The sequence below is a fragment of the Eurypyga helias genome, unplaced genomic scaffold, assembly GCF_000690775.1.
Source record: "Eurypyga helias isolate BGI_N326 unplaced genomic scaffold, ASM69077v1 scaffold7689, whole genome shotgun sequence".
Taxonomy (NCBI): domain Eukaryota; kingdom Metazoa; phylum Chordata; class Aves; order Eurypygiformes; family Eurypygidae; genus Eurypyga; species Eurypyga helias.
The window spans coordinates 3,285-22,152 of record NW_010271389.1 but is presented as its reverse complement, the minus strand read 5'-3'; the positions used below and the strand labels follow the sequence as shown (position 1 = coordinate 22,152).

General features: G+C 44.2%; 1 protein-coding gene across 1 annotated transcript; it reads left to right on the top strand.

Annotated features, from left to right (window-relative positions):
• The first annotated feature begins 1,168 nt into the window (after positions 1–1,168).
• Positions 1,169–15,770, top strand: PROSER2 (proline and serine rich 2). Its single transcript, XM_010158799.1, has 3 exons — positions 1,169–1,348; positions 13,451–13,706; positions 14,791–15,770. The coding sequence occupies exons 1-3, from the start codon at positions 1,169–1,171 to the stop codon at positions 15,768–15,770; spliced, it is 1,416 nt and encodes a 471-aa protein (XP_010157101.1).
• Positions 15,771–18,868: the final 3,098 nt, after the last annotated feature.

The following is an 18,868-nucleotide window of genomic DNA, read 5'->3' as shown; positions in this document are numbered from 1 at the left end:
TGCTTCTCATGTCACCTCACAAACCATAATAAAGGGAGAAGCACTTGGGAGCAGGACCATCTAATTTCAGTTGTACAGTGTCAGGGTAGTGATATCCAGTTCCTATCTGGTCGTATATAACGCGGTACCTCAGCCACCAGTTTTGAGGAATGGGTCGCTGCTGTTCCCTGGTCTCAGGCAGGGTGGGTGAAAGGATGGGCTGTTGAAGAACAAGGCAATTTCTTGTTGTAAAGGATGTTTTAACAAATTGGAGAGGGAGATGAGCTAGGTTCTACGCTTTTTTTTTCCCCCCTCCCTCTGTGCCGTTAGTGCAAAAGGATGACTTTTTGTCTCTGTGGTACTTCAAAACTGAAGGAAGAAATTCTGCCAGAGTGTTTTGGGAGATGATGACAATTCAGAGAAGTATTACAGACTTGAGCCCTAGAATGGCTTAAAAAAAATGGAGCTTTTGCTCCAGTAAGTGCCAGTGCATATGTCTGTTCCAGAAAGCATCTTCCAAATGTACAAGTGTTGTTACTTCATGGCTGAGTGAGATAAAAGCTCTCTAAGCTTTAAAATGCCCTTTTGGTATGTAACGTGATGGTGCAAAATCAGCATTAAATTCTGGTTTTGGGTCTTTCACCAGCAATAGTTGGCACAGAGCTGCTTCAGCAACACACACGTTAACTGCAGTAGTGTTGGGAAACTAACTGGATTCAGTTTCCCTCATGTGATCCAATAAACAGAACTCTTGTCTAAAAGCTAATAAAAGACGAAGATGTTTGAACTGGGTCAGTTGGTATCTCGGCCAATGGGATTTTATTACTGTTAATGATGTGTTATAAATGGAAAACAGAAGCTGAATCTGTAGGACAGGTATGTATACAGGGCTCGTGCTTGTGAATGTAGACATCTGGTTTGGAAGCACATGAGATGGGGTGTAGCACCTTGCTACATCATTTTTTTTTTTTTAAAGTCACCTTCTAGAATAAGACTAACTTTTTAAAAGGTGCCCACAGGTGCTAGACACGTTCTAGAGCATAGAGATATGCCTGGTATTAACTTGTGTGGGATCTTTTTTACTCTTTATTTTCCACTCATTTTAAAGTATCGAATCGGGCTGCTTTTTTAACACACTGCTCTCTGTTTTCAGAAATGAATAAAGCTAGCAGCCCTACGTAATACGCTGATGGCGTTCTGTGCTGCGTCGGGATTGAGAAGTCAAGAAGGTGTAATGCCTAGAAACCTCCGCTCGGATTCTCCTGAAATGGCATCCGAAATCTCTCCAAAGCACACGCTTGGGAACATGGACAGTGGTGGCAGTGTGGAAAATCCTGGCAGCCAAGCTAGGTGCAGAAATCTTGCCTTGGTAAGTGTTTAAGGAGCCTTATGCTTAGTCATACAAATTACATCGGTAGCTTTGCTCACATCACAGGACTGTTCCATTATTAGGTGTTGATTTTTGTGAGTTCTAGTCCTAAATGTTTGCTTGTGGTCTTGGTTTTTAACAAATTGAAGGGCCAGAAATAACTATTCTGATTTGGTACAATAGCTTGTTATTCTGGTCTGATTGTCTCCGAGCGCTTGGAGGGTGTTTCTGTCTGGCCGTTCCTCCCAGAGAACCAGGAATGGCAGTACAGAGCGTGCGTTATACTGGGCAGCTCAGTTCGGTGTGTATCTCTGCCCTGGCTTTCTTAAGTAGCTGGTAAAGGAACTTTAAGGATGGTGTTGGTTCTATAAGCTGTTCCTTGCTTAAGCTTCTTGTTGACACGACTGAATGAAGGTCTCGGCTTATTCCACCTTCGTATAATTAGGTGAGTAACAAATACGTCACCATAAACAAAGCTGTCTTCCTATTAGTGAATATGAGTGTGTGACCATTTAAACAGTATGTGAGTAATTGAGGGAGTAGGATGCACTCCTGCATTTTTCCAATTAGCAGGATGATTCAGGCAATGAACTCAGCAGTACTGTTTGTACTGTGACAGGCTAAGCCTAGAAAGCAGGTATGGTTCCTTGCACGTTTTGTTATCATCACAACCATTTGATAAGCATCCATTTTTAATTGGGCAAATAACACCCTGGTAAACATGCTTTCCCAAAATGGGAATCTAAATCTCTGTCTTGCCTTAAATATGGAGTTAGGCTTTCCATATCTTTCCCTCTGCCCTTCCTGCTAGCTTCCTTTTAGTGAAGTAGTTTTTTTGCTGTGAAAGAGTAAGTAACAAAACTAAGTTGGCACCTGTATTTATCTATGTACTGCAGAAATGTTCAGTGTTTTGTGCTACTTTGAGCCTTTTGGCGACTGAGGTAATTCTAAACATGTTATTTCTTGGCTGTTTCTAATGAAAATACAATTCAGTTAATATTCTGCTGTATCCTTAAGGCAGCTTGTGTTGCTAGTTAATACACAAAACAAGTATTGCTAAATTTAGTCCCTTCACTGTGTCTCATCTGCTCTAGAACAAAGTTGTGGGGGTGGCTGAGAGAGCAGCCAAGAACACCATTTGGACTCAGGTATTTGGAGTATGCTGTTTATGATATTAGAAGTAATTGGATCTTAAGAGAATGACAGTGGGAGTTGCACTTTGTTAAAGAATTGTAACTTCATTTTAAGCAGACTTACAAGTTAATTTTATGCATTACTCTGATAATGTAGAAAACTGGAGTCAAACCAGTAGCCAGTCCTGTTACCACGGGTTTTATTCCTAGCTGCAGTAGCAGGCATGAGACCAGTCATTCAAAACAACCAGTATTGAGTATCGAGGCTATGTATAACTCAGTATGTTTGTACAGTCTTATACGGAATCTGCTGTGTCAGAAAATGACAGATTCCCTTAGTCTAACTAGATCTTACCATGTGATAATCTGTATGATGATAGTGCCTCAGCTAGAACTGGAATCCCTTCCTGCTCTGTAATGCAGTGCTTTACAGATGGATTAAAAGCTGGCTGCAGGTTTAGGCAATTCCCATCAGACCTGTGCATCAGCAAAGGAAGTTCCCAAAGCCTTTAGTTTGTCTTGTTTGAGTTTGTGCATGAAGAAAGTGAAGTACATACCAACAAGTTTAATTCTGGTGCCACCGATCCCCTTCCATGACTCTTCTGCCAGCAGCGTAGTAGGTGGCATGTCTGATAAGGCTGACAACTAGCATGTGTGGAATAGCAGGTTGGGGAATGGAAACCCTTTTCAATAAAGGCCTAACTTCAGTTTCTGAGTTTGAGAGGGGTGTGGGGTCTACAGTGGTTCTCGATGAAGGAAATTCTGGCAGTTGTAATTGAGTAAATAGGACTCAAGTTTTTACTGCTGCTCAGATCTTTCCTTTTATGATTTGATCTAAGAAAACAGTATTGTTCCACTGACTAATACTTTTTATCTCTTCAGCACTGAAGCAAGCCTTAGAAATCCCCAGGATAAAGAGCAGTATCCTTCAACTATTTCTTTTTCTGTATCCTTGTGTTAACTGTGTATTAAAAGCATGATTTTCACAGTCCACTAAGCATCCAGGGATTTGTAAGAGGAAAAGCTAGTTGCCAGAACACGCTCCTAGAGACCTCAGCTTCTTGCTTCAGTAGCTTTGCTATAAAAGTTCAGGAGATGCAGAATTTTTGATAGCCTAATGAGAGGGAGGGGATAGATAACTTTGTGTAGACAAGTAATTTCTTATTAGACCAATTCTGAGGAAGGAACAAAGGGACAGATTTTTTCAGGCTCACCAGATCTTCTTATCTCTGAAACAGAAGCAACTACAGACTTAACCTCCCTCTTCATTTATTGCTCTTCTGGGGCTGGTCACCTAGAGACACAGCCAGGAAGGTCAGAGTTGACTTAGAATTTTTTTTAATGGCCTTGCAGAGGAAAAGTGTAGCAGTGTTATTTTATGACAGGCTTGTAATGCTGCAGGTTTCTTCCTACTCGATTACAGAAAAGATGCTCTTAAGCTTCTTGGTGTCAAACTACATTAGTCACTAAATATAACCTTTGTATTGCATCTGTGGAATTCAGACAAACCTAGGGATGTGATAATAGGGACAAACACTTGGACTGGCTTCAGCCTACGCTGACTGCTTAGAGCTGGTTTGGCTGACTGCTGGCTGTTCTTGCATACTCTGTGTCTGCGCTGGCGTTACTTGCTGTGGAACTGGTTGTCAGTTTAGGGATGACTAGGAGGTGGACATGAATTGCCATGTACCAAAAAGGCCTTAAAAATCTGTGTGTGATTCTTACCAGCCAGCTGTTGTCAGTTCAGTTTAATTTTGCCAGTTTTCTCAGATGCTTCTTACCTAAACAGTGGTGTTTTTTGTTAGTCTCTGACAATTGCAGCCTTTAAAGCTGTATTTACTTTTTTAAAATGGAAAACAAGGTGCTAATATCCTGTCTTGATTGCAGTAGAAATATCCACATAAATGATAGATGTTTGCATCTGGATTTATGCTGCCAAATTTATCACGGCAGCTGAAGACAACTACCAGAGCCTATGTTTAGATGGAAGGAATATTTACCTTGATATTTTCATGTTACCCCATCAGCTGTTTCTTCCCCCCAACTTTTCTTTGTATCTTATAACCATAAAAGCTCATATATATGAAGATATGAATTTGCACATACAGAATCACAGAATGGTTTGGGTTGGAAAGGACCTTAATGATCATCTAGTTCCAACCCCCCTGCCATGGGTTGGGACACCTTCCACTAGACCAGGTGTCTGATCTAGTAGGGGGTGTATATATATATTCTGATTTCTTTTTAATGAAGGTGGTATCCACACATATGCTTGACAAAAGGAATAGACAAATGTACCTTCTGGATCCATGGAACCAATTGCACTATCCAAGGTGCAGGGTAACCAAACTCGCTCTTGTCAGTTCTGGATTCCAAAACCCATTCTTGAATCATGCTCCCTCATATGTGGTGTAAGAACTAACTTCCAGTGAAATATGGTTGCAGCAATTTAAGGGTGCTTAATTTGGAGAGAAAACCAGGTCTTAGATTTTTTTTTTTTGTAAGCTATTTGTCTTGTTCCACTGACCAAATAGGTGCAGACAGACTTCTTAAGCCAATCGTTTTTCTTTTTTTCAGTGCTTCATTCTGGTAATTGTGTATCTATTCTCAGCCGCGAGTAACTGCTTTAGTTTCTAGGTGTGAATAACATGCTAGGACAATAGTATCACCTGTGAAAATCATACCAGAAGGTGCGGGTTGTACCTAAAGTGAGCTGTGCTGTGTCAGTGCCTTGGATCTGCTGATAAGACTTCAGTACTATGCCTTCTGTATCCGAAAGTGCCTTACTGAGTGATGGGTTGAGGGACAGTGAGTTCTTGTTACCCTCAGTGGATCATGCTGTGGGTTGGTTTGGTTGGGTGTCTTTGCCTTTGGTTCAGACAGATCCTCTGTTAATGCCACAGTTCATCATCACTCTGTTTGCGGCAGCGGCGACCTCCAGAATTTGGTCAAGTGACTATTTCTTTTGGTCACTAATAAAGTGGCTTAAACTGGCAGATGACCATGATTCTGAAAAGCTGTCTTGCTTATTGTTTGCTGTTTCTTCAAACAAGCTATTGTTATTTCTTCTTACAAGACATTAATACCCAGTCACTGGGGATGATTTGTCACTACCAGACACCTTGTACGGTGACATTCTGAACACTGGTTACGTAGACAAGAAGAGCATGTATCTTGTGAGTAGTCTGAGGTGGCTTGGTATCTTATTTCACACACTCAGCCATTTAACTCAGGGTTGCCCTGCTTATTTTGTAGTTATGAGGTCTCTTGGAGCCTAAAAATTAGTTGCTATGACCTTTATCCCCTGTGGATCAATACAGATAATTCAAATGCAACAGATGGGATTTTGTAAGTGTAAGCCTTACTGTCTCTGCTCCAGACTCTCTGAAGAGGTCCTGGGATTCCAGTGTGGTTCTAGGAGTTATGGGAAAAGGATAGACTGTGTGTCTGTTAGCCCACTGCCATCTCTCTTTCTCACGGTTTGAGTGTGCAGTCTTGTGATGCTGAGCTGCTATTCAGTCCTGAGAGACTCCTTTCACCAGATTAATGTGGTTTTTTTCCTCCTTGATACTGATACTCTGCAGGCTTTGCTGTACTGCAAGGTCTTTCACCATGTCCAGATACTTTGCCAAATAACAATACACACACAAATGAGAAGAATTCTTGACTGTTTGATACTTTCCATGGATACAGCTGTCTGGGCAGGTGGAAGCCATTCCTTTCAGGGTGTGGAGAAAGCTATGCTTTGCTTTTCCACTTTAAACTGATATTAGTGTGACTTGGAAGCAGCATGCCTTGAAAAATGAGTCGTCGTTCCTACCAGCGGGGCAAGAAGTAGAGAGGAAGAGGGGCTTGAGGACTGCTTGCTTTGTATCATGAGTATAGAACTAGGGTGAAGAGCCAGACTCCTGGCAAGGAATGACCTTGCGGTTAAATGGGCCAGCGAGAACGTGCATGGAGCACAGATTGCCTTCAGGGTCTACAAACTGCATCATCCTGCTTCAGAGCAGGATCTGGTACGCAAAGGTTATTCCAGCAGGTGAGTAGTTCTGCTCTGGAACCCTCTTGAGAGGCATGCCTGAACTTCCAAACCAGTTTCTTTGTACTTCACTACTTTGTTTTCCAAGGAATACTTGGATTAGACTTTCTATAAAGTGAAAGTCACTTTGAACTTGTCTCGCCTTCAGTGCACATAGTGGCCAGTGCTTTATATACCAAGATGCATACGGGGCTGTGTCTCCCTACCACCTGTTCTTCCCTGTTTTAAAACAACGTGCTCCATTCTTCCAGCCTTCCTGCGTACCTAAACACTCAGCACTCATGGCTTTGTTCTGGATGCTGTCCAGATTGGCTGCATCCTTTCCAAAGTTCAGCAGCTGAATCTGAACTCTGTGTTCCAAATGAGGATGTGCTGCTATTTCACCATCCTGGTTAATATATCCCAGAATGACATTCGTATGCCTGAACAGCACTCTCCTTCCTCTTAGCGGCACTTAAACTGACCTGCAGATCTTTGTGTTGTATTGCCACTCAGACATCAGGAGAAGTGTGGCCAGCAGGGCGAGGGAGGGGATTCTGCCCCTGTACTCTGCTCTGGTGAGACCCCACCTGGAGTGCTGCGTCCAGCTGTGGAACCCTCAACATCAGAAGGATATAGACTGGTTGGAGCGAGTCCAGAGGAGGCCACGAAGATGCTCCGAGGGCTGGAGCCCCTCTGCTATGGGGACAGGCTGAGAGAGTTGGGCTTGTTCAGCCTGGAGAAGAGAAGGCTCCGGGGAGACGTTATAGCACCTTCCAGTACCTGAAGGGGCTACAAGGAAGCTGGGGGGGACTTTTTACAAGGGCCTGTAGGGACAGGACAAGGGGTAATGGGTTTAAATTGAAAGTAGAGAGGTTTAGATTAGAGATCAGAAAGAAATTCTTCATGGAGAGGGTAGTGAGGCACTGGGACAGGTTGCCCAGAGAAGCTGGGGATGCCCCATCCCTGGAAGTGTTCAAGGCCAGGCTGGATGAGGCTTTGAGCAGCCTGATCTAGTGGAAGGTGTCCCTGCCCATGGCAGGGGGGTTGGAACTGGATGATCTATAAGGTCCCTTCCAACCCAAATCATTCTGTGATTCTATGATTCATTGTTCATCACTAGATTCTTGTGTTCTTTGACTGGATTTCATCTTGTGCCCTACCAGCACACTTACGTGGCTCACGAAGGTCTGGTGCTGTCCTGACCGGTTTTGCGGTGAAATCTGCCAGCATAAGGACATCAAGAGATACTAAATTAATTGCCTACTGTTGTCAGTGAAGTATCAGGTAATAGAAAAGTGGGGATAAATCTGTTCAGGGCTCATCTTGTTTCATTATTCAATTTGCAGTACATCACGCTACTTATCAAAAAACCAATCTCTTCCCCCACCCCCCCAGTTCCCTTGCAGTAACTTCATCTAGGCATAGTTTCCTTATTCACTGCTGAGTCTGTTTTTTGGGGACCATGTAACAAAGCCTTCAAATCAAGGCTTATCGCATCTCGTGCTTATGCCTGTTGGCCAAGTCAGTAACCCTCTCATGAGAAATGAGATTGGTGTGAAATGATTTGAAACTGTGTTCAGTGACTTTTGCCTGAAACATCTCCCAGTTTTTCTCCTTGTTGCCCTAAAATAGAAATTTAAGGGAAGAAGTTAGAAGCCAATCAGCCTAACTTTAAAACCAGAGATGTCTTCAGAGTTTAGTAACTCTTGCATTGTTTTGATTGCTTTTTTTATAAAGTAGGTTAGCAGTAATTTAATAAGGTTGACCAGTTCATCTCAGTCTATTTCTTAACTACTTCCAGATCATTTGTTTCCCCCCTTATGACCTATTGGTTACATGCTTTGCTAACTATCATGAAGCACACAGGTACAATTATGTTCACAAACTGAAGGAAACAACGTTCAGTATTATAGTCTTCTTCACCAAATGAAATGGTATTATCAAAATCATCAGATAGTGGGTTGTAAAGGAAGTACTTTTTGACACAGCACACAATTAAGCTATGGAATGCATTGCCACAGAATGCTGTGAATGCCAGCCATTTAAATGGGCTTAAACAATAAGATGAATTCATGCTAGAAAAGCTCATTAAGGGCTATTAAATACACAGATGCGGATGCAACTGGGAAGTCCTTAAGCCATGTATTGCTGGAAACTGGAAGGATGCAGGGAAGAAACATTTAAATACATCCAATGTACAGCAGTACTCTCCCCCCGACCCTGTTGCCCTGTCGTGTGCATTACAGGTGGCTGAAGGCAGGCTGCTGAGCTAAAAGGGCTTCTTGGTCTGGTCCTGTGTAGCAGCTCTTGTACTTCTCTGTAATTCAGCGTCAGCAGTACGATCCATTCTGCTTCCCTTTCTGTAAACATAATCAGAGGTTCTCGCCATTTTCTTCTGTGCTGACGCTTTTGTACCTGTTCTGATACTGTTCGTCCTTGCAGGGCTCTCTCCCCCCAGCTTCCTTTTACACTTAGAACCGCCTGCCTTGTTATTAGCAGGCTGAGGCCAAAGTGGTGCTGCATTGGTCTCTTCCTCCTAATATTAGTTTGCTTCCTTCATGTTTTTTTGAGAAGCATCCAGTCACTTCTCTCCCATGGAACTGTGCCTGCTAATTCTTTGGCACTGTCAAGCGATTGATGAATCGGTTCAATCCACTGTTCTCCTGGTATTTTGTTAATTGAAGTGTGGCTGTTTGACTATAGTAGTGCCATTTCACTCTCCAGCAGTTTTCAGAAGAATGACGATTTCTTATTTTTTTTAGCCACTGCAGATGTCTTGATATCCCCTGCTGTTCTGTTTCTGTCAAAGCTGTGCTGGTCTTAGGATTCTAGAGCTGGATGTGATGTTAAGGATTCAGATGCATGTGAAAAATTGTGGGCCTCTGATATTTGTTTGACTATAGTAGTGCCATTTCACTCTCCAGCAGTTTTCAGAAGAATGACGATTTCTTATTTTTTTTAGCCACTGCAGATGTCTTGATATCCCCTGCTGTTCTGTTTCTGTCAAAGCTGTGCTGGTCTTAGGATTCTAGAGCTGGATGTGATGTTAAGGATTCAGATGCATGTGAAAAATTGTGGTTCTCTGATATTAAGTCACTGTTTTGGACAGGTAGGACAGGGGTCTTTTCTATGAAACAGTTTCCATTATTTTATTTTCTCTTTTTTCTTGTTTCTTTTTTTTTTTCCCCTCTCATACAGCAAAGCCCGTCATAACAGACTCTTTCCTGTTTGGCGTAAGCAGGAAATGTTTGGCTGCACAGGGATCTAAAATATTAATGCCAGCTGAGCATACTCAGCTATTTCAGCTGTTTGCATCCAACGTTCCTTCTGTCCAAGCAGTCTCTTTAATTCTCAGCTAAGGCACACTCTAATTTCCTAATTCAGGCTGTCTTTTGACAGGAGCTTTAGAGTCAGTGGTGTTAGGTGTATGAGATTTAGCTGGGAGGTGTGTTTGAGTATTCAGAGTAGAGAGTTGGTGGAAAATATGTAGTGAATAACTCAGGGAGCAGAAAAGAGACCACTTTGCCTGTTTAAACCCCAGATTCTTCAAGGAGAAAGGAGGTCTGGAAAACCAGCCCAGGAAGAACAGGACCTGTTCCAGTACTTGGAATATGTGGAAAATGAACTAGTTGCAAATAGACTTGGGAAACTTAGTTAAAACTGGCACCAGTTGACTACAACAAATTCCTCTCATCTTTCTGAAGTCTTTACTGTAAGTAGTACAAGTGGGCATTTTGTACACCTCTGTTCTCAGACCAGTGGTGGAGCAAGTGTGAAGCAAGTCACTGCTCGCTTTGCATCTCCAAGCTCCTTTTGGTTTGACCAACTTGAGTAGGTTTATTTTCACTGAGCTTGTGTGTCTAAAATGGGATTATTTTCTTTTCTCTCCAACTGAAACCTGCCTTGCCTGAGGGAATTCCTAGCTGGGCTGGATACCTTGCAACTTGATATGGTGACCTGCCATAATGCTGCCTGTTCTGTAGAGGTGCTATTTTTTTTTTTTTTTTTTTCCTGAGGAAATGTGACATTGGTTATCTTGAAGGAAAACTGTGAAGAAAGAGATCAAAGTGCTAACTGAGATGAGGTTGGCCTTGCAAATCTAGGTATGCCATTTACTACAGATGTATTTGCAAGGGGATGGCTACTCATTTCAGACCCTTCACCTAAAGAGGAACTGCTCATTTCAGCAAGATCCAGGAAGGGTGATACGTCAGGCAGAGCTTTGCTGACCAACCCTTCTGCAAGTCTTGCCTAGCATGGAAGAGCACCCAGTCGTGCAGCACAAAAACAGAAAGATGGGCTTTTGGAAGTCTTTTTGCTTCTATTCACATGCTGTTTTGCTCAGCTCATCACCAAACGGTTAAGCTCATGTGGGAATAGTCGTTCTTTTAAAAGAACAAAGTGTGGTGCAGTCAACTCCGTACAGTGCCGCAGTCTGGATCTGCTGCCACCGTGAACCTGAAACACAACCCCCTTTTTTTTTAAGAAACACAACCCCCTTTTTTTTCTTTGCCTGCGGAAGTCTTGCTCTTGCAATGAGCTCACCCGGAATAGTCGTTCTTGTAAAAGAACAAAGTGTGGCGCAGTCACCTCCGTACAGTACCGCAGTCTGGATCTGCTGCCACCGTGAACCTCTTAAACACAACCCCCTTTTTTTCCTTTGCCTGCGGAAGTCTTGCTCTTGCAATGAGCTCACCCACAACAAAAGCTTCTTGGAGTCCTGTCCAGCTCCAGCTAGGGCCTACCTAACAACGGCTCCTTTCCTGTCATTCTCTCGCCTACTAGGCATAGCAGGGCTATGAGTATTTGGGTGGGGAAGGAAGGAGATTGCAACATCCATTAAGGAAAAAAAAAGGCTTGTCTGTCTCTCACTTTTCAAGTGCAGCTGTAAAACTTTCCTTGGCCTTTGAAAAGGGAGCTGTGGAATAATCAGCCTTTGGAGTTAGTGCTTTAAATAGGCAATTGCCAATGGTGTCCAAATTTAAGCTTTTGTAGATTTGCCGCAGGCTGGAGTAACTTACCATCCACTGTGCACCGTCAGGGTAAGTAAGACAAAGTTACAGGTACCCACGCCTCTGCAGTGTCTCCCAGCCACCAAACCGTGGTCACCCTGATGACAATAAACCTGAATCTCTAGAAATGTAGTTGTGGGATCAACCTCTTGTTGCAACCAACTTTGAATTTCCCTGCCAGACTTAATTTCTGTTTTAACAGAAAACTCTGCCAGCTGTGACTGAAGGCTGCTGTGTTCACGTGCTTTCACCCACAGATACCAAACCTGTTCTGAAGTGTCTGAACTGAGAATGGCTCTGTGTCTGTCTTCTCTATTTCATCCATTTATTTACAGGGAAGATGTGCCACTGGCCACATGGGAGAAGGCAACAGAGCCCTAAAGCATTTATTTTCTCATCTGTAGTGTTTTGAGTGCTTAGTGACTAATTGCCACGTGGTACAATGCAGCGCTTCATGGCTCTTAATCTATAGGCATTGCCTTTCTACAGAGGTACATTGTTCTTACTTTTAGTGCTGGGAATGGGGATGAAAACTTTGTTTACACAAGGAGTAAGTTAACAGGTAGCGCTGCACGCAGGTTTTTCTGTTCTGATTTAACGTAAGATGACCTGAACAGGCACAGTGAGTTTGAAGCAAGTTGTGCCACCCTAGCAAGAGTGTCTACCTCTTGGATATTCACGCTGTGTACCTTTATTTACCTAAATTCCTCCAATCCTCTGAGAAGTAGCCTTGTTGCCTGCCTGTACAATCAGACATCCTTGGAGAAGCAGAAAACAGATGAGAAGGAAAGCTGTCTTCTATTGCTTTGTTGGTGCCTTCTTGTTAAGTGACTGGTGGTAGTTTCCAGTATATGCCTGGTGGGAGAGAAATTTCATCCAGAAAAGGGAAAACCACACTTACTTTTCAACAATACTTAGTTACATTCCAGAACTTAGCTCTCTTGGGAAATGTCTTTCCTGTATCCATTGTCTTAATGTAGTGCCTTTCCTAATCATTCTTTGTCATCTCCAAGCTTCTGGAAAAATGAGTGTTTCCCAGGGTGTAGGTGGAGGGAAGAGAGTTTGCGCATTGCTGCCTAGCTTCTCATAGGGATATTGTGTTAATGAACTTAATCAAGAGTGGTGATTCATAGGAGATGAAGACTGGGTAATCCAAGTGATTATTTATCACTTCTGTGGTCTACAGGATTGTTTCCTGTTGGAGAAAATAGCCTAAGGCACTTGACTGCTAGGGAGCACGTCTTCATATTTATTCAAATTTGTCCTTTCTGTAACTCAAAGGTAAAATTTTTGGGTTACTTCTTTGTAACCTACCACGTAACTGTGGATAACTCAGAGATTGCAGTGGTAGAGCCAAATTGCAGCTCCATCTCTGCCTCTAGAAGCCAAGTCCTGCTTTGGTCTAAAGCAAAAAGGGAATCGACCCCTTTGTTGGACTGTCCTGACTGCATCCTTTCCCTCCCATGCTGCTCCCAAGCCTTGTCCCTGAACCTGACACAGCAGCTTAAATTTCAGGCTCCAAACTCCGGTAAGCCACCTTAACCCTTGTAAAGGCACAGGTGGCTGGGGGCGTGGGGGGGGTGGTGGTTGGGTTTGGGTGTTTTTTAGTCATTTTTTATGAGCTTCTAGCAATTTGTTCTGTCCAACTCAACTGGATGCTTGTCTGCTGAACTAAAGTGAGGTTCTTTAAAGGATGAAATAACAGTTGCTGTTCTTTAGTCAAAACTGATGGACCATAAACCCCTGGCTTTTCCTCCCTCCCCCTTACATTGTAGTGGTTGCCCGCCTCTTTGGGAAGGGATGAAACAGCAAGCAGGAGATGTTTCTGATGTGACTGCTGCTTGCTTCATCCTGCCCCTTTCGGCCTTCCAAAAGGGGTACCTGTAGTCCCCTGTAGCAGGTTAATCTTTCCAGCTTTTTTCTTTCTTCCCCATAGGATGATGAGAGCCTGAAATACTTAACTCACGAAGAGCAGGATGTCCTCATGTTCTTTGAGGAAACCATAGATGCCTTAGAAGATGACTTGGAGGAGCCAGTCCTACGTGACAGTGGCATCCACTGTCAGTCTCCAAGGTCAACGGAAGAAAATGTGTCCAGTCATTCAGAGACTGAAGATATCATCGACTTAGTACAGTCAACACCTGAGAGCAGTGACCACGAGGGCCCTCCTAGCCGAGATGCAGAACCAGGTAGTAGTATTTCTTGAAAGTGCAGTTTTCCCTTTGACCTAGCCCAGACATACTCCAGTTCTCAACAGAAACAGTTCAAGAATTTCTGTACCTTCCCTACTACGTCAAGATGAGTCTGTTCCACATCAGGAACTCTAAGGACAGTGGATTTGATTTGACTTGGCATTTCTGAAATTCTTGCTGTTACTATAACTCTTTTTCTTGTGGAGGTCATGCATATGATTAAGTTGTTGGACTGCTGTCTCAGTCCCCTGCCTGGTGACCGAGGTGTAACAGAACTGAGTATTCTGCAGTCATCACAGCAAGGCAGGCTCGTGCTCATCAGTGTCTTCACGCTCTGCTTCTCTCTAGGACCTCTTAAAACTTTCTCTGAGCACTTTAAGATGGCAGATTGTTTGCAGTGTTACTTTGTGTGGGACCAGAAGACACATGCTCCAATCTAAGTTTGTCACAAGATAGTGTATGGCACGTTGTTTCCTTCACCCTGCGGGGTTTGTGTTTTTTTTGGAGAACGGATTTATCAGCTAGCACGTACAGTGGGTTGCAATGCGTCCTCTTCTGGACGTAGAATACTTGTAATAATTACAGTTATAATAAGAATTGAAAAACTCTTTCAGAAAAAGCAGCCATTGAAATACAAAAGCCAACGTGCAGATTGTGAATGAATGGCAGAAAGAGGCCTTCTAGTGAATGCGTTGTAAATATGGTGATTTGGACTACACTGTCACCTGCAAGATGCCATTGCTAGGAGTTCAGTTCAAGTTCCTCCTGGCAATGTGGGCTGCCGTTGAGTTAGAATGTTTGGGGGAGGGGAGTACTCGTGCTTGCTAATCCTAGGTGAAAGCAAGCTTTGTGTTCTCTTCTATGTGAAGACTTAATGATGTTATTGCTGCTTTCTTGTCAGTGCCGGATGCTGCTATGCCATTGCTAGGAGTTCAGTTCAAATTCCTCCTGGCAATGTGGGCTGCCTTTGAGTTAGAATATTTGGGGGAGGGGAGTACTCATGCTTGCTAATCCTAGGTGAAAGAAAGCTTTGTGTTCTCTTCCATATGAAGACTTATTGTTGTTATTGCTGCTTTCTTTTCAGTGCTGGATGCTACATGGAGAACTGAGAGCCCTAAGCCTGCTGATCTTCCCCCACACCCCCCTGTACTGCCACCGTCGATGTCTGAAACACTTCCTCTTCCTCCTCCGCCCCCTCCTCCAGTGCAGCATCCAAAACTGCTTCGCTCTATCCCCACTCCGCTCGTCATGGCCCAGAAGATGTCTGAGCAGCAACTGGAGAACAGGGTGCGCTTCCCCAGTGCCCTCAAGGACGAGAATTCAGACAGGAAGAAAGCCCCAGTAGCCAACGGGGGCTTTGTGGCTCCGAAACACCCTCCTGCACCTGCACCCAAACTGCACCGCTTCCCGAGCAACATCAACATAACAAATGTCAGTGGCAAAGAATTCAGTGAGACTATTTCAAAAGCAGCCGTTAACGTCCAGGAGCGGAGAGCTCAGGTGCTGGCCAGCATCAATGGAGGAGCTTTTCTGGCAGCTGAACTGGAGGAGAAGCTGCGGAAAAATGATTTCTTGTCACGTAACCGAAGTTCTTCCTTAAGGGATCTCTCCTCTGAGCAAACACGATACGAGGCCCTGACCAAACTTGGCCTAGTTAAGGGAAAGCCAGCTCAGGACCAAGTGGACCATACCCCAAGCGCTCAGCAGCTTGACGTGCAGCCCAAACAGGCAGACGCTGTTCCCAACGGATATAAAAACATCCATGAGATTTTAAAAAGCGAGCCCAGCCCTTTCCTTCCTACAGGCAAAACTGTAACAATCAAACCAGAGGGAGCTCTTGCCGTGAACAAGGTCAGCAGCGCACAGCAGAGCACAGCAAAAGGTTTTAATGACTATAAACAACCTAGTCTAAACCTGGACATGAGGAGGAGATCAGGTTCGCTGCCTAGACCGTCAGGATTTCGATCCCAAGGGATAACAGTCAAGTTTTCTGGCCGTGGCTCAACGGAAGAAGCCAGGAGAGAGGCACTTCGGAAGCTGGGACTGCTGAAAGAGACCATGTAATTCGGATGGGAATGTTGTGGCAGTGGGGGGGAGGTCACGGTGTGGTTTTGTGCTAAATAGTCCCAACAGGTTTGGGTCAAACATACTGAAGAAGGGGGAAGTTCTCTGCTTCGGGCAAGCTAAGGGGGTGCTGGACACCGGTTGTACTTATCCCAGAGGGACTGACACCACGTACGGCCATGTACAGCAGCGGGTTTCAGCTCTCCTTCCTACAGAGATACTCCTCTGTCGCTCCTTGTGACTAAGGAATTTTATTTAAATCATGCTGAACCACAGCAGACAGCACCTGGGTCGCGAAGTGAACAGTGCAGTGTTGCCGTCCATAGCGAACTGAACGGCGAATCTTCCTTTGGCTCTTCCTGAAGCTGACGGAGAGCTCCCTTTGTCGTGCCCACACGCGTATGTCTGTTCGTGAGAGCTCAGCATAACGGCAGAACTGAAATTTCTGACCGGCGTGACACGCTGCTGCGACTTGTTGTCTGTGTTCTCTGGCTTGGCTTTGTTCCCTACCAGCGACCGGGCCTCCTGCTTCCTTGTTCTGTGCCCGTTTGACTCCACACTCTGCAGAGGGTGGTCTCTCTTTTGACCTCCTCGACAGAGCGGCCCAAGATTTAAGTGGGTGACTGCATCGCTGCTGCTTCACTCCAAGCCTTTCTCCCCAGCCACCTGCTTCTTGGTCACACTCTGGCAACCCACGAAGGCACCGGATAAGCCTCAAGGATATGCGCCGTGTGCCGGTTTTCGCACTGACAGCCAAAGAGTCTCCTGACAATCTGTGACCCCAACTGTTCCGTACCAGGGATGACCTTACAGCAGAGAAGCCATAGGAACAAGTAAACTTTGCACCAAATGAGAGAACCTTTCGTCCAAAGTCTTAGCTTTTAGGTTAGGGTTCCCCTGAACAAACAGCTACTTTTTGAGCAGCAGCTGTGCTGTGCTGAATAGTTTTAAGTTCTGTTACTTCTCAAAAACCTCATTTGATCTTCCTGTAGTTTGAGAGCCCTAAGAATCCTCTGTTCGCAGCCGCCTTTGATTCTGCCCTGTCGGTGCATAACACAAGTTACAGCCAAAATTCCCGCAGGCTAAGTGGGAGCTACAGGAGAGAGCTGTACGTTAGAGCACGTTGCTCCTGAATGGTCCAAGTTGGCGCTACTTTGCCTTTGTTCAATAGACCTGCTTTTAAAAACGGTCCCAAAATATATTTGTGTGTTGGTATGATTTCTTTTTTTATATGGCAAAGCTGCTCTTCCACATTAAAACTCCCTCCTGTTTTTGTACACCTGAAAACGTTGAGAATAGCCATTTTAAAATAATGCCAAATGCTAGACCCTCTGAATTTCTCACTGTTATTCCTGCATGTTTGAGTCCTCCAGGCTTTGGGGTTTTTTTTCTCTAAAGGGAAAAACTCAGTTACTCTCTGCACTTTCTAAAGCCTCACATAACCCCCTCCATTTTTTTTTCCACAAGAAGCCGAATAATAAACCTTGGAGAAGAGGAGGGGAGCGGCTGTAATAGAAACTGTCACGCCCTTCAGCGAGGAGCTCTGACATAACTGTGATAAACAAGTTGGTCGTTCTTGTGATAAAGTATTTCAGACTTGCTGAGCTGTACGCGTAAATGAAGCCGTCGCGAAGGAAACATCTTTGTGTCCTTCTCAATCTGCCTCATAAGTTAAAGGGGTTTTGTTTTGTGGGTTTTTTTAATTATCTGCTTGCTGCTTAAATTTTTAATTGTGTTGTTACGGTATCTGGCTGGTTCTGTTATGTAGTTATTCTTTTCAGCCTTTTCACTGGGTAAGTGATCATGTTCCTTGCTGACAGGCATACTATACATAAGCAATCAGTAATTAAAATATATGGCCATTCCTCAGCCTGGCAGAGCACTTGTGCATGCATAATCAGCTGTGAGGAGCACTGCTGGAAGAGAAAAGGCTGCTTGTGTGCTGCGAGTAAAGCACATCCTTACTCGCCTGGGCTTGGGGTCTGTAGTCCTAAATCGGAAAGAGAAGGAAGCCCATCAGATAGACCCAAGCACCTGCCTGAGCACAGCCTGGAAGGGAGTTCTACATGTGGATGATGCATCGTAATTTATTAACATGCTCAGTGAATTTAAATGTGTCATGACCTTTGTGCTTTTAAATCCTGTTAAAGCAAATTCTCCGCTGTGACTGTGAAGTGCACGCAAAGCAATCTTCACATCAACCCCTGCTCGCCCGCTCTTCTTCCAGCTGTTTACAGCTGGGAGCCTACGCTAAGCGAGCAGGGAGGAAAAACCCTGATGCTGTTTCATTGAAATTCAGTCCTATTCCATAATTGTAACATAACCCTATTTAAAATAATAAATCAGCTGTTTAATATCTGAAGTATGAAGCTGCAGTATGCTGAGTTAGCTGGATCGTATTCGTCCTGTGTGCAGGGCTGCATCCTCAGCTGGTGGGAAGGGAGCCTTAGATCTTTGTTAGCTAAACCAGTCTGCCCAGTGAGGACTTGGAACAAGGTATTCGTTGTGGCCCTTCGTTAGAGCAGGTATCTTAGTGGTAAACTCTCCTCTGTGCCTAAACCTGTAGTAAGTGAAGAGTCTAGCTGCTAATCGCCTGTATATAAACGTAGCTCTGGTGTGTGTGTACATGTTGCTGTGATTTGTTCCCTCCCCTTGTGTTAGCAGTAACTGTCCTGCACAAATCCGATGAATCTCATTAAACTGGGATAAACCCGATGAAACGATGGCTGATGGGAGCTGGAATTTTTTGTCACCCCGTAGCATCTTTCTTGGAGGAGGGAAGTGAATTCTTTTAATGGCTAGTAGCAATTTAGCAACCTTTTGCAACAGTGGATGTGCATGTGCCCGAGCTGGATCCTGTCACACCATGGGTGGAGGAGGAGGGAAGCAAGGAGGATTATGTTTTACACCAGCCAAGAGCTGTGTATTCTGAGCACTGGGTTTCGGGAACTGTGACCAGGGTCCTTGCAGGAGTGAAGTTCATGCTGAACCATGTTTGAAGTAGGCAAAATCCCGCTCTCCCAGTGTTTTGCAATACTTTTAGCTGACTTTTCCAAGAGGAGCATTGTATATGTCAAAGAACAGTAACTCCTCTGCGT